This window comes from Anser anser, assembly GCF_964211835.1.
Source record: "Anser anser genome assembly, chromosome: 9".
Classification (NCBI taxonomy): Eukaryota; Metazoa; Chordata; class Aves; order Anseriformes; family Anatidae; genus Anser; species Anser anser.
This window is the reverse complement of record NC_139729.1, coordinates 27,626,789-27,642,690: the sequence shown is the minus strand read 5'-3', so window position 1 is coordinate 27,642,690 and position 15,902 is coordinate 27,626,789. Positions and strand designations below refer to the sequence as shown.

At 59.0% G+C, this 15,902-nt stretch overlaps 1 protein-coding gene across 2 annotated transcripts in view; it reads left to right on the top strand.

The window, feature by feature from the left end:
- Positions 1–15,902, top strand: part of KCNAB1 (potassium voltage-gated channel subfamily A regulatory beta subunit 1) — a 43,456-nt gene continuing 27,554 nt past the window's right edge. Inside the window, exon 1 of one of the 2 annotated variants that reach the window (XM_083849523.1) lies at positions 1–496. In XM_083849523.1, the coding sequence (XP_083705649.1) occupies positions 255–496 (242 nt within the window). In that variant the 5' untranslated portion in view covers positions 1–254. Of the gene's footprint in view, positions 497–11,053; positions 11,600–15,902 lie in introns of those variants that run through there. The other variant, XM_083849524.1, reaches the window with a different exon arrangement.

Genomic DNA, 15,902 nt, shown 5'->3' with positions numbered 1-15,902 from the left:
CACCGATTGCCCATCTGGGCCCCAGCTAAAACAAGCCCGTTGCAATGCCGTGAGCAACGTCGGGGACAAAAACACGGCTGCGTAGCACTGTGCTCCTCCCGGGTGCCACGGCCGGGCTGATGCCATCGTCCCCTGGCCGTGGTGCGATGGCACCGGGCTCTCCGCGCAGTGGGTTTTAAAGAGGGGGCTCTGAGAAGCCCCCACCCAGCGGCTGCGGGGCCAGGGGCCAGGCTGCTGGCGGCTCCCCCAGGACCATGCATTTGTACAAGCCCGCCTGCGCCGACATCCCCCCGCACAAGCCGAGTTTGCAGAAACCGAGCGAGGCGCTTCTGAAAGGCAAAAAGCCAAGCGTGGTGCCCAGAATCTGCCCCCCGGTGTCCGGCTGGGCAGGGAAGGCGAGCGGAGCCGTGGAGCTGAAGCAGCTGGAGAAGTTCCTGCACGTGCATGGGCTGTCCCTGCAAGAGACCGTCCGCGCGGAGACGGGGATGAAGTACAGGTACTGGGGGGTGCCGCGGGTGTCTGCGCGGTGGGGATCTGCCAAAACTGCAGGATGCTCTCCCTGGCAGCCGTCTGGCAATGGCAAGGCTGTGTCCTGGAGCCTGTGTGCACCGCCGGGCGGACTGCTGAAACCCAGAGATGCTGGCTGCTTTAGCGGCTTCTCTTCTCTCAGCTAGCTGAGCACCGCAAGAAATCAGCACGGCCTCGGGCAATGGTAAATGCACAGGACTCCTTCTCCCCAAACTTTGGATTTGGTTAGTCTCCTCCAATATTAGCTGTTTGTGCCCAGCTATTAAACTGACCCTTTTAGATTCGGGTAGAACTACGTGCTTGCTCTGACGCTCTAATGAAAGCTCATTTATTTGTGCCAGCAGCCGGCTCACGGCTGAGGAGCAGGTACGGAGCCAGCAGCCTGCGGTGGCACTGCGGCAGGGTGTCCGTGCTCTGCCCTAAAACTGGGGCACAGGCACTGGGGCACGAGAGCCAGAGGCTGTGTCTGGGTGGCGAGGTGCGTGGCGGGCATGCTGGAGCACACGAGCAGGGCACGGACCTCGTCCATGCACCGCAGCTGGCACAGAGCACGGGCTGAAGGACAGCGGGTGAAGAAGACCTCGGTGTGCTTAGTCCATTGTTTGTCCCTCTGCTTTGTTTCAAAAGCTCCGTTTCAGCGGGGTGGCCCCTCTGAGGGCTGGGAAGCAGCACCCGAGGGCTGCCGTGCTCTGAGCACAGCTGTAGTAGAAGCGGTCCTGGTGTCACGCGGGTTGGAGAGCAGGGATCCCGTCCCTGAGCGAGAGCCTCACATACACTGATCAGCCTTCTTTTTTTCCGATCTGGGAGCTTGCCTCCCTCCGAGTGAGGAATTCTTTTGCGCCCCTTCTGATGAGCTGAGTCCCCTCTGGCAGCTGTGCTCAAGACGCTTGCTGTCAGCGCACACAGGGCAATTCCCGTCTGCCTTTGCCTGTTGTTCCTCTGCTCCTTCGGCTCTTTGCATGGGGCTGGGCCGTGCCAGACGGGGTCTAGCACCTACAGCTCCCTTGCTGACGAGTTCAGGTAGTGCCGTAGCCACACCGTGCGCCGTAAGGCAGCGGGAGTTGGTGCCCCCAGCTGCCCCCAGGAGTGTGGCCCTACAAACTACCCAGCTCCAGCTCCGGCTCCGTCTGTCACCACCTGCGGATGGTCCTCGTGTGCCTGCCTGGGCTGCTTGGCTTGTGGAGTGCAGTGGTCTCCATCCATCAGAGCCTTCAGCGTGATGAAATAAAGCGTGCGTTTAATTCCCCTTGAAGCTGATGGATTCGAGCGGATCCATCCTTTTAAGTACGCGCATTCCTCAGAGCTGACGGAGGCAGCTATGAAATATTGCAGCTCACACACATCACGCCCCGGAGAAGGAAGACTTCTGCGGGGCCGTGGGCTGTGCAGAGCACCTCTGACATACAGTGTGGGGATTTCCCAGTAGTCCCCATTATTTGGTACTCCTGACTCCTATTTTCTGTAGATTTTTGTTCTTCTAGCTTTAGACGGACAAGGCTCTCCCAGGCTTATTGTGAGTGTGAATGCTTTTCTTCCCCCGTGCGGCTTGGTTGCCTCCCGGACCTTTCTTCCAATATCCACAGGTCTAGTCTAAAGACAGCACAATAAAATATTAGGAATAGGATATATTATATAGTATAGGACTAGGATATATTAGGATATTAGGAAGAACTTCTTTACTGAAAGGGTTGTTAGGCATTGGAATGGGCTGCCCAGGGAAGTGGTTGAGTCGCCATCCCTGGAGGTCTTTAAGAGACGTTTAGATGTAGAGCTCAGTGATATGGTTTAGTGGAGGACTTGTTAGTGTGAGGTCACAGGTTGGACTGGGTGATCTTGGAGGTCTCTGCCAACCTAGACGATTCTGTGACTCTGTGAAAAATTAAATAAATATATATATTTATGAAGAGCTATTTAATTATGTGTGAAAAGTACGGAAGTGTTAACAAGAAACACTAAATACTCCTAAGCTGCTTTATTTATAGGGTGATTAGTTCTTTTCTCTTTCATTGCTTTAGCAAACACAGCTTAGTTCGGCCTGTTATTGAATAACTGGAAGTGCAGCAGTGCGTTGGCTTGTTTTGTTTCTGATGACAACAGTATTTCTCTCAGATGAAACACAATTTGCAAAGCCAATTTGGTGCTTTATTATCCACCAGGGTGCTCGTTGCGCTGCTTTCCTCCACGCGCCCTGTGCTGGGCTGCGAGCCTTCGCAGGCTGAGCCGCGTGGGCTGGGTCCGTCCCCCCCCCGGGCGGCGACCTGTGGCCGCACAACTCCTGAACCTCCTGCGGCGCCGTGGTAGAGAAAGCAGCACTCGGGCAGCTGCCCGATGGGATCCTCCGGACCCCCGCGTCCCAGCACACCCCCGCGTCCTGCACTGGGAGCCCACGGGAGTCCCACGCCCTACGTTCAGGCTGGGCATCAGGGAAAAATTAGTTACCGTGAGGGTGCTCGGACACTGGAGCGGGTCTCCTAGGGAGGCCGGTTGTGCCCCAGGCCTGCCGGCGTTCGGGAGGTGTTTGGACCATGCCCTCAAGAACGTGCTTTAACTTTTAGCCTTAACTTTCGGTTAGCCCTGCAGTCCCTCGCTTCAGCTTCCTGAAGGAAACGGCTTGTGTATAGGCGGCGTTTTGCTTCATCGAGCAGTCTAAAGGGTGGTTTTGATCTGTTTGAGAGAAGAAATAAAAAGTGGGAATAACAAGGCGGTTTTTGTGATGGCAGCGGGACTGCGGGAGAGTTGCCGTGGCTGTGGGGGTGTCCGCAGCCCCCGGGGGAAGGGATCGGGAAACCGAGACTGAGCCCGGCCGCCTGCGGCTGTCGGGTGCTGAGCGGTGGGAGGACGCGGCCACGTCTCAGCTGTGAGTCCGCAGACGAGAACGTTTAATGGGGAAAAAATCACACGGGCTGTGCCTACCTGCAGCGCCTCCGAACCGCTCCGGCTCCTCGGGAAGGAGAGCGTGGGTTTATTCATGAAAGGTCTTTGGAAATGTCAGCTCGGTGGCAGACACAAAGGCAAACACCGTTTTAAATACGTGACATGCGTAACAGCAGAGCACTGGTTTTAATAATTTTATGGGAGCTGACGTTTCATGTCCAGCACCCTGTGCTGGCCTTCCCATTGCAAAGGGACCCGGTAAGCGGCGAGCAGAGGGCTCTGCGTGGCGGAGCCGTCCCCGCGCGGGGCGATTAGACAGGCTTTGGGCTCAGGGAAAAGACGACAGGCAGGGATTACAGCAGATGTGCTTAAAATCGGGAGCAGGCTGCAGTAAGCCAAGTGCTGTCTCCCGTAATGTGGGAACCAGGGGGATGCAAATGAAATTTCTGGACAGCAGGTGTAAAACACAGGGAGAGCTCTCCTTGCGTCTTGTAATTAAATTGGGGATCTCATTGTCGTGTTCTGGGTGCCAAAAGCACGAACGTGTTCAGAGCAATTTTCATTAGCCGCTCTTCCGGGCTCCATTGGGCAGGCTCATTTCAGGCAATGATCTTTAAAACGTTTAATCGCTAGATGGCAAAATACGCGAGAGCACTTAACGTGGTCCTGTAATCCTGCGCTGTAATCTGGACCTAATCTGCTCATTCCAGAGCGCAGCTGCATCACATTTATGGGGATATAGCTTACCCCGTTCAGAGCTTCCCAATTCCTGTGCCCGCTGACCGCAAGAGCCGCACCCGGCTGTGCCCTTTGTTCACCAGCTGTAATTTTTCAGCAGCGTTTTTTTTTTTTGTCTTTTAAAATCTGTTCAAGCTTCCCTGCCTGCTCTCTGTCCAATGGTGACTGCAGATACTCCCGTGCCTGTTTCCAGACGATCTGTTTCCCCTTGCTGCTTACTGCTCCCGTTATCTTTACGCAGCTCCTGCCCATGCTTGAACTAACGGGGCAGGACGGCGGTGAAAGCAGCAGCTGCGTGCGGGTGAGGCTGCGGGCAGGGCACCCACGGATGTGTTCGGCAGCTGCAGCGGGGTCCTGCCTCCCTAAAGCAAGAAAAGGGGGGTTCACCCCAGCACAGGGGGCTCACTGTGCGGCCGAGGGGGGGCTTTGCAGCAGGAGGAGCCCTTCAGCCGCGCACGGTGCCGGCCGTCGGAGCGCGTCGGTGCCGGCAGTGGACGTGTGTGCGCACGTGCCCGTGCCCACGTGCATGCACACCCACACCTGCACACACGTTTCCCCCAGCAGTGCTCTGCTCCAAAGCCCTCTGAGCTCAGCCCAGTGTGCACAGCTGTTCCCACACCAGTGCCAAGGCTGCGTGGAAGCTCAGCGCCGCCCCGCCGTACTGCCACGGCCACCCACGCCTCTGGGGAGGGCTCCCGGCGCCACAGCCGCTTGGCTGGCGTGGGCAACGATGCAGATTTTTGTCTTCCCTGTCCGTAACCCTAACGGGAAATCGCTGCCGGCCTTCCCCTGCCTGCGGAGACCCCGCTCCTGCTGGCGCCGAGCAGCAGGTTGTGCCCTTGCTGCCGTGCCCTGCGCATCTCTGTGTCCTGGTGCACCCCTGTCCGTGCCCACGCAGCTCCGGGTGCTGTGCTGTGGGCTGGTGCTGCCCCCACCCGCAGCATGCGGTCGGGAAAAGGCAGCTACCCCCCCTCCTCTGCCGGCTGTCGGCATCACTGGTCCGCTCCAGGCGTTATCCTTTTGGGAACGATCGTCCCCAGGGCTGTGCCAAGGCTTGGAAGAGCGCGTTGGTGCAGCAGCCGCCAGCAGGCCGGGAGCGGGGCTTTGTGCCGCCAGCGATGGAGCGCGCCCCGTAACGCGGGCTCCCAGTTTGTCCTCACAGGTGGCTGCGGTCCAGGTGGAATAAAAATCGATTACGGTCCTCGTACATATGCAGCGCTGATGCAATAGCAGCCGTTTTGCTTGGCTTCATTTAAGGAAATAATGCAAGGCAACGGCAGCTGCTCTTTCAAAGTCCCTCTCCCCTCCGGCACTGAACGGGAGCCGAACAGGTGATGCTTTGCACCGGTCCTTGGGTCAGGAGTTGCTTTTTTTATTTAACAACCTGAAGAACAACCGACCGAAATGCACCTGTTTGCCCCGTGTTTCTCGCCCATGGGGAGGTGGCGGCCGCGCGGGTGGCACCGCAGGCAGCGGGCTGCGGGCTGCGCCCTCCTGCTGGAGCTGGGGGAGGCCGACTTGAAAGGTGACTTTGTTCTCTCCTGCAGCTCCAGTGCCTGCTGCAGGCCTGCTGCCGGCTGATAAGCTTTTTTTTTTTTTCTTTCTTTCTTTTTTTTTTTTTTAATTTTCAGTGCTCGGTTTCATCGCAGCTTGGCTTCATCCCCGTTCCAGAAAGACTCGAGAAGGCGACGCTGCGGCGTCTGTGTAATTCCAGCAGTGCAGACGCTGCCTTTCGCGGGGAGGTTGTGAAGTCCTCGGGGAGCGTGTCCAAATGCTCCGGAGACAGCTCTGAAACCAGCAGCTGCCCAGGCACGTTGGGAAAATGGACCTGAATAAATCTCAGGGTAGCTGCAGCTGAGGTGATAACTGTTGAGAGGGGAAAAAAATAGAAAAGGAAAGGGACAAAAGAGAGAAATGGTGGAGCAGCGTGGCTTGCAGCAGTTAAAAGGCAGAGCATGGGCCCTTGGGCAGCTGGAGTGAAAGGCAAGGTTCCCGTGGCGTTTCCCGTGGGTTTCCCATGGCAAAGAGGACGTTTGCCGTGGGGCTCGTGGTTGGAACAAAGTTCGGGAGCTGCCGCGTCTCGCACGGCTCGCCCCTGTTCTGAGCCCCTGCCAGCGCGTCTCAGATCAGAAGTTATTGGCAATAATTAGTCATCCATCTGCTGCGGTGCATCCCGGGAAGGACAGAGCGGAGCTGTTTATTATTCAGCTCCGAAGACTCAGACCTTAGCAACGTATTTCTTTATATAAGTTGATTTGGAGTTTTAAGCTGTTACAAATTATGCCGGGGTGGCATTTGACGCATATGGATAGCAGAATAATGTACGTAATTGCCCGAAATGTACCATTCAATAAGCGCAGGCAAGTTGAACAACACACTGGGCTGAGCTTTATTTGGAATAAATACATTAATCACGCTATGCGAGGAACCGAGGGGAAATCTGCGTTTTCTGTGTGCGTGGTCTGGTGTACGGCAAGAGGGGGAAGCGCGGGTTTGCCACACGCTGCCAGCCTCCTGCGCCTCCCTGGCTCTTCCTGGGCTGTTTCACCCCGCAGTGGCCAGCAGCCAGGCACGGGCGGGAGCAGCCCCGGCACCCAGCACCGACCGCCCTGCCCTGACCACCAGCCCTGCGAACGTGCTGCTCGGGAACCAGGTCCCAGGGCTCTGAGCAGCCGCACGGCCCGGGGACAAAAGCAAAAATCCCTTTTGCGTGGCGCAGAGGCTGGAGTCAGCACTTTTTACTGATGTGCTCCAGGGGAGCCAGATCGGGCTTGAAATACGGCCTGAAGTCCATCCAGCGTTTCAGATAATCAGACAGAAAAAAGGTTCTGGCATAGCTCAGTACCTGAAAGAGGCAGAGCGGGCTTTGTACAGCTCTGAGTGCTTTAATCGGATGCGTTAAAATAACGCTCGTTGCCAGGCCCCATCTTGGATGGCAACGGCTTTCGGTCACCTGAAAACTCAAGCAGATAAAATGGGAAGGTTGACTTTCCTGTACTGAAGCAGGGAGCAGCGCAGTGCCTAGGGCCGAGGACACGGCTGGGGATGCTTGCCATCTGCGGGAAAGTGACCGGGTAATTGAGCTGGGCGCCCGAATCGAGCACCCTTTTGTGAAGGCTGTGGGGCTACAGAGGCTGTGCCCTCGTGGGGGCACGGGAGGCTCGGTGCCTCAGAGCAGTGCCAGCCCGCTCAGCTGGCGGTAGGTGGTGGTTTATCTGATGTCCCCCAAATCCTACAAACCCTCATAAAGGGACTCTTTGTATAATTGTGTGCTAGGGTGTCTTTCCCAGCTGTAGTTTTGAACAAGATGCCTTTAAAATAAATTCCATTGTGCAAGGAGAAAACGCAGAAATTATATTTTTGTTCTTTTTCGTGTTTCTTTTGCCGAGGATGTTGATCAACAGCGGGTTTGGAGTGCCGCTGGGCTCTCGTGCCAACCACCACCCCACCGGGCTTCCCGACAGCGGGGCTCAGCTCGGGGAATTGCTGCGGCCACGGGAGCAGGGGCCGAGCTGTCGGCACCCCTCGGTGGACTGCTGCTGCCTTCCCCGGCTGGGAGCTGCAACCAGCTTTGGGACATTGTTGGGACTGGGCACATTCTCCCCTTCAGTGCTACTTATTTTTAAAAACCAGTTTCTGTAGGACAGACTCGTGCAGCTGTGGCATCCCGCTGGCATCCTGCTCAGCTCTGATTAGAATTAACCCAAACTACTGTATTTTCATGCCGGGTTTGATTTGTTTATCTTTTCTTCCCACCCTGAAGAACCTGTAACACAAAGTCCCCGGGGCTGGGGCGATGCTGCAGTACTTCTGTGCAGGGGGTAATGCAGCACGTGTGCTGCCCGCGCCAGCGGCTCACAGAGGCCAGCAGAAACGCCCGGTGCCGTCCCCACCTGCTGCCCGTGGCACCGGTGGAGCACGGGGCACCTGCGCTGCCCTGCTGCCAGGGCTGAGTGCCGAAAATCTGCTGCAAAGATGGTTTTTAACTGAAAACATTTAATGGGAATTTGGATGAGTTTTCCTCAAGTGCAATTATGAATGCAAATTTAAGTTTTCCATTAGGAAACTGAGATAAGCCCCGTGTTTTTGTCCTGCAGCTCATTTCCTTATCGAGCCCCCAGCTCCGGCTCCGGGGCTTTTCCCCGCTTTCCTGGGTGGCTCCGCTCACCATGCGCGCTCGTTATCTCGCCCGTGTACGTATCAGACCAATTTAGGGAGATGTAACGGAACTGCTGCCATCAGAAGTAATTAGCCCAGCGGGAAACCTGGCCTCAAGCAGCTTTGAGATGGAGAGGAATGGCTGAGAGATGAGCACGGACTGTGTTCGTAGCCAGAGCTCCCCACGGCCTGGTGAAACTTGTGCCGGGAGGTAACACGAAATTTCACTGAGCGCGTCCTGCTGTGCTAAGGCACGTTGTCCTGTGGAAACCAGGTGGTCAGGGATTTCGGGTGATGCATGAAGACAGTTCCCGCAAAGGCCGATGCTGGCAGCAGCCACCCAAAACACCAGCTGTGGGCCTGGGGCAGCTGTGGGCAGAGCCGGGTGTTGCAGCGAGGCCAGGGCTGGCCGCTGACACAGAGAAGGGCATTTTTTGGGTGGGCAGGCTCCGTGGGCAGAGCTCTGCGAGTCCCACGGCTGCACTTTGTGGAAGGATCATGCCATAAGTGCAGTGCTGGGGGAATTTTTTGACCTTCCATGAAGCTTTCTGAGGTTAATGTGATCCAGCTGTATGGCATGCAAAGTCCCGCTGAGCACCTGTCACACTGTCCAGCGTGGTTAAAGCTATATTATGAGCGCCAAAATCATATCATTAGCATGCCTGCCGGCGGCTGCTTTCCCTGTCTGGCTGTGTTTTGCCAGCCATGACCCTGCCCTGAACGCATGGTGCTGTCCCCGGGACCCAGTGATGCGCCCGGGGCTTCGTTCTCCACCATCCTCTGCTCTTTTCTGCTGCTTTCTGCTTTCTTCTCCCCAGGTCCTGTATCCAGCGTGCAGCCAGGGAATATCACAGTTATAGGCGGTGAGAGGTGCAGCGGGGCAGCCGCGCTCGCCAGCTCCCTTTTTCCTGTACAGAGCAGACGAAAGCTGCAGACGCAGCAGCAGCGATGGTCGCAGCGCGATGCAGTGCCTGGGACTTGAGGGCTGCGGTGCGCTCGACGCTAACAGCTAGGCTGCGCGCAGGCTTTGCTCTCGTGCAGAAAAAACACTCTTGTAGCTGAATAATTCTCCACAGCTCCTCTGGAGCTGCCCAGCCGATGTCCCGCAGCGCAGCGCAGAGAGATGCTGTCCGAGTGGAACCGGAGGGGAAAGGCAGCTTTGGAGGGAGCGGGGAAACAGCTCAGGCTGTGCAATTAAAGCTGCGTGTAGCTGTGCAGTGTCATCACAATGCCGATATTCGCACCGCCGTAGGGAGCACAGATAGCCCTCAGCTTATAATTGTGCCCAGCATTGCTGCGGCATCAGGAGCAAAGAACTGGAGCTGCCCCTAGCAGCAATGGCCTGGGACACGTGGGGGGTGACGTTATGGCCATAGTCTTCTTGCTGCTGTGTTGTTAAGCTTATACAATTTTTTTTTGTTGGTATTTTGAAATATAAATTCAATTCCTGCAGCACAGAGTAATCATGTGAATAAGGAGTTGCTCTTCCCCCCAGTATATGATATCTGTATCTATACAGCCACAATTTAAATAAAATACAGCTAAACTGAAAATAACTCCACGTATTGCTGAAGAGGAAGACTACAAGCAAAGAAACTTTGCCGAGGGGCTGGTGTGACATTGGTGCTGGCTGGGGCTGCGCTCACTGCTGTGCTACGTCGCTGCCTTCTCTTGACAGTGAAGGATTTCAGTTAAAGAGCTTAAAACGGCTGAGATGGCATCGTTATTTGTGACCCGGCTCGGTTCAGCACGCAGAGATGTGGCTTTATGCAACCCTTTATGCTGCCTGCGGCTGGCGCCCGGGTCTGCTCCCCGCAGCTGGTGTCCACCGGGCCCCTCGGCACCTCGCAGCCGCCCCTGTGCACGAGAATGGGTTAGAGTCAGGCTTTAATATTCTAAGTTAGGTTCTCGGCGTGTTTGCATAACGATTTAGCCTGTAAAACTTGGGGGGCTGTGGCTGGGGGCAGCCGTGAGGAGGTGGTGCTGCTGAGGGCTGGTGTGTGGGGCTGCCCGGGGGAAGCGCGGGCATCGGTGTTAGGGGTTTCTGAACCGAGGCTGACGGCCTTACACCGAACGAGGCACTTCCAATTTTAGCACCCTTTGGTCCGAGAGCAGTCTCACCGGGAGCGGTTGCTTCTCTCCTCGGAGCCCCTCGGTGTGACAGGGCGTGGGGAGAGGTGGCGATGACCTTGCGGCCCTCGGTGTCACGCTCTCTGGGGCATTTAACGGCGTTTATTTGTGGTCTGTGACACTAAGCTATTGATGGTGTGTGTGGAAACTGTTCTGAAGCTAGGTCTTGCGTGTGAGATGGCGACTCGCAGCGGTCTGTTCGTTCGGTCAGCCATTCCTTGGCGTTGAGGCGTTCACCCCCAGATTCAGGCCTCGCGGGGAGGGGTCCACCTCCCCCAACGTGCACCCGACGGCAGGCACGGGGGGGCCTCTGCTCACGGCTGGGGGGCTGCGGCTCTGCTGCACGATCCACTATCGATCACCTATTGGAAAACACCGGGAAGCGATTCCCTTGCTCTTCTACAGCGCTCCCACATTTCCCTCCCTCGAGCACCTCTGGGCCGTGAGGTGCTGGGGGGGGGGGGGGGGTCCCGGCCCCGGGCTGAGGCGGGAACCCCCGGGGGTGGGCACGGGGGTGGGCACGGGGGGGGCAACGCGGTGCTGGGGGGGGCTCAGCCCGGCTCGGCACGCCTCCTGCCGCCCTCCCCCTCGTTTCTTCGCCGTCCCCTCCCCGCCCTCCGCGTCACGCCGCCCCTCGCGCTGCCGCCGGGAGCCGCCCGCAGCCGCTCGCAGCGCCCGGCGGGGGCAGCCCGGCCGGGGGGGGGGGGCACCGGGACCCCCGCAGAGGTGCGGAGCCTGCGGCAGAGCCGTGCCGGGCAGGGCAGAGCCGAGCCGGGCAGCGCAGGGGCAGGGCGGCCGGCGGCCGGCCGCGGGGTCGCGGCCCGATGTCGCCCCGAGCCCCGGACTAGTGCCCGAGGAGCGGCGCCGAGCCCCCGCCGCGCCCCGCTCGCCTCGGCCCGGCTCGGCCCCGGGGGGGGCCCCGGCTGCCGGGGCTGCTCCGTCGGGGCGCGATGCAAGTGTCCATCGCCTGCACGGAGCACAGCCTGAAGGGCCGCAATGGGGAGGAGAGGCTCAGCGGCAAGCAGAGCGCCGCCGCCCCCAACGTGGTGAGCGCGGCCCGGGCCAAATTCCGGACGGTGGCGATCATCGCCCGCAGCCTGGGCACCTTCACCCCCCAGCACCACATCTCGCTCAAGGAGTCCACCGCCAAGCAGACTGGCATGAAATACAGGTGAGGGGCCGCGGCTCCCCCCCCCGCTCCGGGTGCCCCCGGGTCCTCCGCGGCCAGCGATGGAGCTGGGGAGCCCCGCGGCGCCCAGCAGCACCGGGGCCCTGGTGCTGTTTTGGGGGGGGGGCTGCGCTACGAAGCCCTCCGGCCCGTGTGGGTTACAGGCGATCCACGTGAATTCGTAGCGCCGGCGTTAAGATGGTTTCCGCCGAGCGCCCCGCGTAACTCACGTTGGGGTTAACGAGCAGGAAGATCAATTAGCGGAGCGGGTTTGAGGCTGGCCGGGAAAAGTTCAGGTGCAGCATGCGTGGGGCGAGGGAGGCGTCGGCCCTGGGTACCGCGCCGTCCTGAGCGTCGCGCAGACTTCTCGGCTGGTGCACATAGCAGGGAGGGGATGAGAGCCAGCTTCAGTGAAATGCAGGGGAAAACCGGCAGCCTTCCCCTGGAACGCCTCATGTGTCGCGCTGCTTTCTGTCGCTCCTAGCTTGGGAAGGACAGACCACAAAGGGCTGCTACTTCAGCCTGAAACGCTCCGTGCGGGGAGCTGGCGGCTCTGCCACACCTTCGGCTGAGGTCAGGAGGCTCGCGCTACCTCTGCCGGCGGCTTTCTCCTGCTCCGGAGGTCCCTCTGGTCAGCAGCTGGCCGGCGGTGGGGCCGGGGCGGTGTCCGACCCGTGCCTGCCCCGGGACCCCCACCCACGCAGGGGCTGCGGCCGGTGCTGCCGTGGCCGTGCTGGGCAGGCGGTGTGGTGCGGGCGCTGCTGCGGGCTGGCGCTTAGCACGGGTGCACCAAGTCTGGCTGCGCGTGCAGCTCGCGCAGGGCTCGGGGTAGGCAGCGTGGCCGTTACAAAAATTGCCATATTAACCCTGCGGGAGAGGCGCAGGCAGAAGGCAGAGCGGGTGGGATGCTTTGAGCACTGGTGCTGTCCTTCGGCAACTTTCCACGGGGGCCGTGCCCCCCCCCTCGCTCCTGCACCGCAGCAGAAGCGATCGGCATGGCAGGCGAAACCTGCCGTGTCTTGGAGCCCAGAGCACATTCAGAGCTGTAATCTGTTACCGAGGCACAGCTCCTGCTCGTTAGGCTTACGGGCGCTGCGTGCTAATTGGCAGCAGTTCTCTCTGCTCGTTTCCCCAGGGCTCCCCCAATTACCGGCACACGGGGTGCCTGCAGTTCTCTGCTGCCTGCAGGACACAGCCACCCCTGCAGCCTCGCAAAGTTGGGCCTCTGTAAATCATCCCTGGCTTATTCCTAGATAAGATTTCAATAGCAGAGACTAAATTCTCCAGCTGGCGTTCGGCACGGCTCTGACAGCTCCCCCGGCTCCGGCTGCGTGAGACCTGGGGGATTGCATCAGGAATAGCATCGCGTTTGTGACAAGGCTGATGTTTTATCTTTATGACTAATCCCTGGTTCTGCTCCTAAATCTCTCCATATCTAGAGAAGATTTCTCCCCCAAGAGAAGCAGGGCAGGGGAAATTGGAGAAAGAGCTGAGTAAACCTCCCGGCTCAGCTGTGGTGCTGCTGGATCGAGATAACCTTTGGCTGGGGAAGGCTCCTTGCGACAGTGCCGGGGCTGATCTTTTGTGTTCCTCTCCGGTTCCTCAATCCGAGGGAAATTCGGTGCCTGGAGAAGCCAAAGGCTTTTCCCAGTGGCTGCAACAGCAATGCTGTGAGGTCCTCAGCTCCCTTTTTTCAAGCTGAAGTCTTTCCCAGTGCGTTTTCTGCTTGCATTATGTCACTGCTGACAAGCTTTACAATGTGTGCCACCTAAAATTACATGCTAGTTAAAATGCCTCTCGCTCAGTGCTAAAAATAGATAAACCTGCTCCCTCCCCCCTGTGAGACCCTGCGCAGAAGATGGGGTGCTGCGGCCGGACGGGCCGCGGGGCATCGCCGCGGGGCATGGTGCCAGCCCGGACGGGGACGGGGACGGCAGGCGGTGGGGAGAGCGATCCTGCCCCACCGGGGGGATGTGGAGGGGGGTGGTGACAGTGTGAGTGACGGGGCGGTGGGGGTGGCAGAGCCGGCTTTTTGTCAAACGGCTCGTTTCTGGCTTTGCTCCAGATGAGAGAGCAAATTGGCATGCAAAATACACAGCTTACTGGAATAAATGCGTTCTTTTGGGAATATCTGCAAATATTGGGATTCAGGTGTGTTCCCGCGAGTGTGAGCCAGCCTCTGTATTTACTTTGCTCCGTCTCGTTTCATTTCCTTCATAGCAGATTGTGGCATCAACTGGGCATCGAGGCGGTGGAAAGCAAACGGTGTGTGGCTGCGGGAATCGAGCCACTGCGTGCGGACGAGCCCACGTGCAAACGAGCCCATGTGCGGCCGTGCTGCGGGGCTGCCGCGTGTGCTGGCCATCAGTCAGCCCGGGCTTCCCCGGGTGCCACCTCTGCTGGATGGAGGCTGCGTCACCGCCGGTGACATGCTTCTACTACGTGCGGGAGGGTGCCCGGGGGCTGCATCCTGCCCAGGTGCTCGGGGAGGCCGCTGGGGATCGCCTCGAGCCTTGCCTCGAGCACGGTGTAGCTGCGGCGTGCGGCTCGGAGAGTTGCAGCCTGCTGCATTGTCCCTGGGAACAAAGGGCAGACCGCATCCTTCGGATGCACGGCACGGGAGGAGGGGGGGCAGGCTGAGGGTTCAGCATCGCTTGGAGGTCACCGACTGGGTTCTCCTCCCTCCTCGTTTGCCTCTTTTTCTCCTAAATGTACCGCCCAGCCCAGCCCAAGCTGTCCGTGAGGCTGTGCCCCAGCCCCGATCCCGGCACACACCACGAGCACCGCAGAGTGCCGTGCCTGGTGGGCTGCCGTCAGCCCTGTGCAGGGCAGCACTCACGTGGGGGCTGAAACAAAACCCTTTTTAATTACAAACGCAGGCAGGTGGATTTCCCAGTGCACATTTGCCCCGTGGCTGGCTCTGAGCCACTGGCACAGGCTGGGGAAGGGCAGAGCACGCATGTGCCGGGCTGGAAGATGTGCTGCGTGCTCAGGTCCCTCCTGCCCTCCCGGGTCACGGGCCGGTCTTGAAGCCAGATGTGCTTACAGGCAGCCCTGCAGGGTGGCCCGAGCATCTTTCCCTTCCGTGCTTTCTTTTCCTGGCTCCTTGCCTGAGTGCTGCTGCTTTCCAGGCTGTAGAGCTCCGTCCTGCGAGCTCCGTCCTGCGAGCTCGCGAACTGGCACAGAAGGAGGCAGGAGGCGAGAGGGAGAGGAGCGGGACCCGGGGACGCCACGGGCCCTTCCCTAGGCACAACCCCATGCACAGGGAGCGGTGAAATGGGGCTCCTGGTGCTGGGGGACCCTCCTGCACCCGCGCGGCACCGAGGCAGTGCCCTGGCCGAATTCCAGCGGAGATAATTGCGTTCCGCCAGCTGAAAATTCCTCTGCAATTTGAAGCTGCGTGCCTGTGATCGTGGGCTCTTGTCGGAGCGCTTTATTAAGGAGCTGCTAATGCGCTTCGTGCGGCGGTGGGCGGCCGTGGGCCACGGGGGGTGCGGTGGGCGCCGCGCTGCCCTCCCCGCGCAGACCGCCCTGCGCGCTGCCCACCGCCCACCTGCAGCGAGGGGCACGAAACGGGACCGAGATATCCGACCCTCTAATCCAAACCCATATCCACTAGAGAATATGATTAAAAACTCCCTCCCAGGGTTACCCCCCAGGCCCCGCGGGCTGGGCCCCCACCCAAGTGGGCAGCGCCGCTCTGGGGCATCGTCCCCCCGCACCCGTTCCCCCGAGCAGTTCCTTCCACTCCTTCAGACATGCACCGGGGGACCTGAGGGCTACAAGCGACGATTGCGCTGCTTTTGTTCCAGTCTGGATTTCTCGTGTAGAAGCATTGCGTTATTAATGCTAGAACTGCACGGAGGAGGCGCAGCTTTGTGTGCAGGTGCCGGGCAGCGTGCGTGGACGTGCAGCGGTGCACAAGTGGGGGCTCAGCTGGGCTGAAGCAAACCTCAAAGGTGTCGGGCTGGGACGAGCCCCTGGCCTGTAGGGCCAGCAGGCGGGCTGGGGACACACGGTGGGACCGCGGTGCTCCTGGAGGGGCGGAGGTGAGAGCAGGGCATCCTCGCAGGCCTTCAGGACTCCAGTCTCCCTTTTCCCTGCTTCTCGCTGCAAATATTTGCCACAGTGACTACCTCGTGTATTTCGTAGTTCATTGTTTTTGCTGCAATTACGAGCGGCTTTAAGCACTGGCGTGAAATAGCCCAATTATGCTGATAGAAAATTACCCATTATTTCAGTAGTTCTCTTCAAATCAGGTTTGTTTTTATGGTTCATAGACTGCTCTTCGCTTTATTGCTGTAAG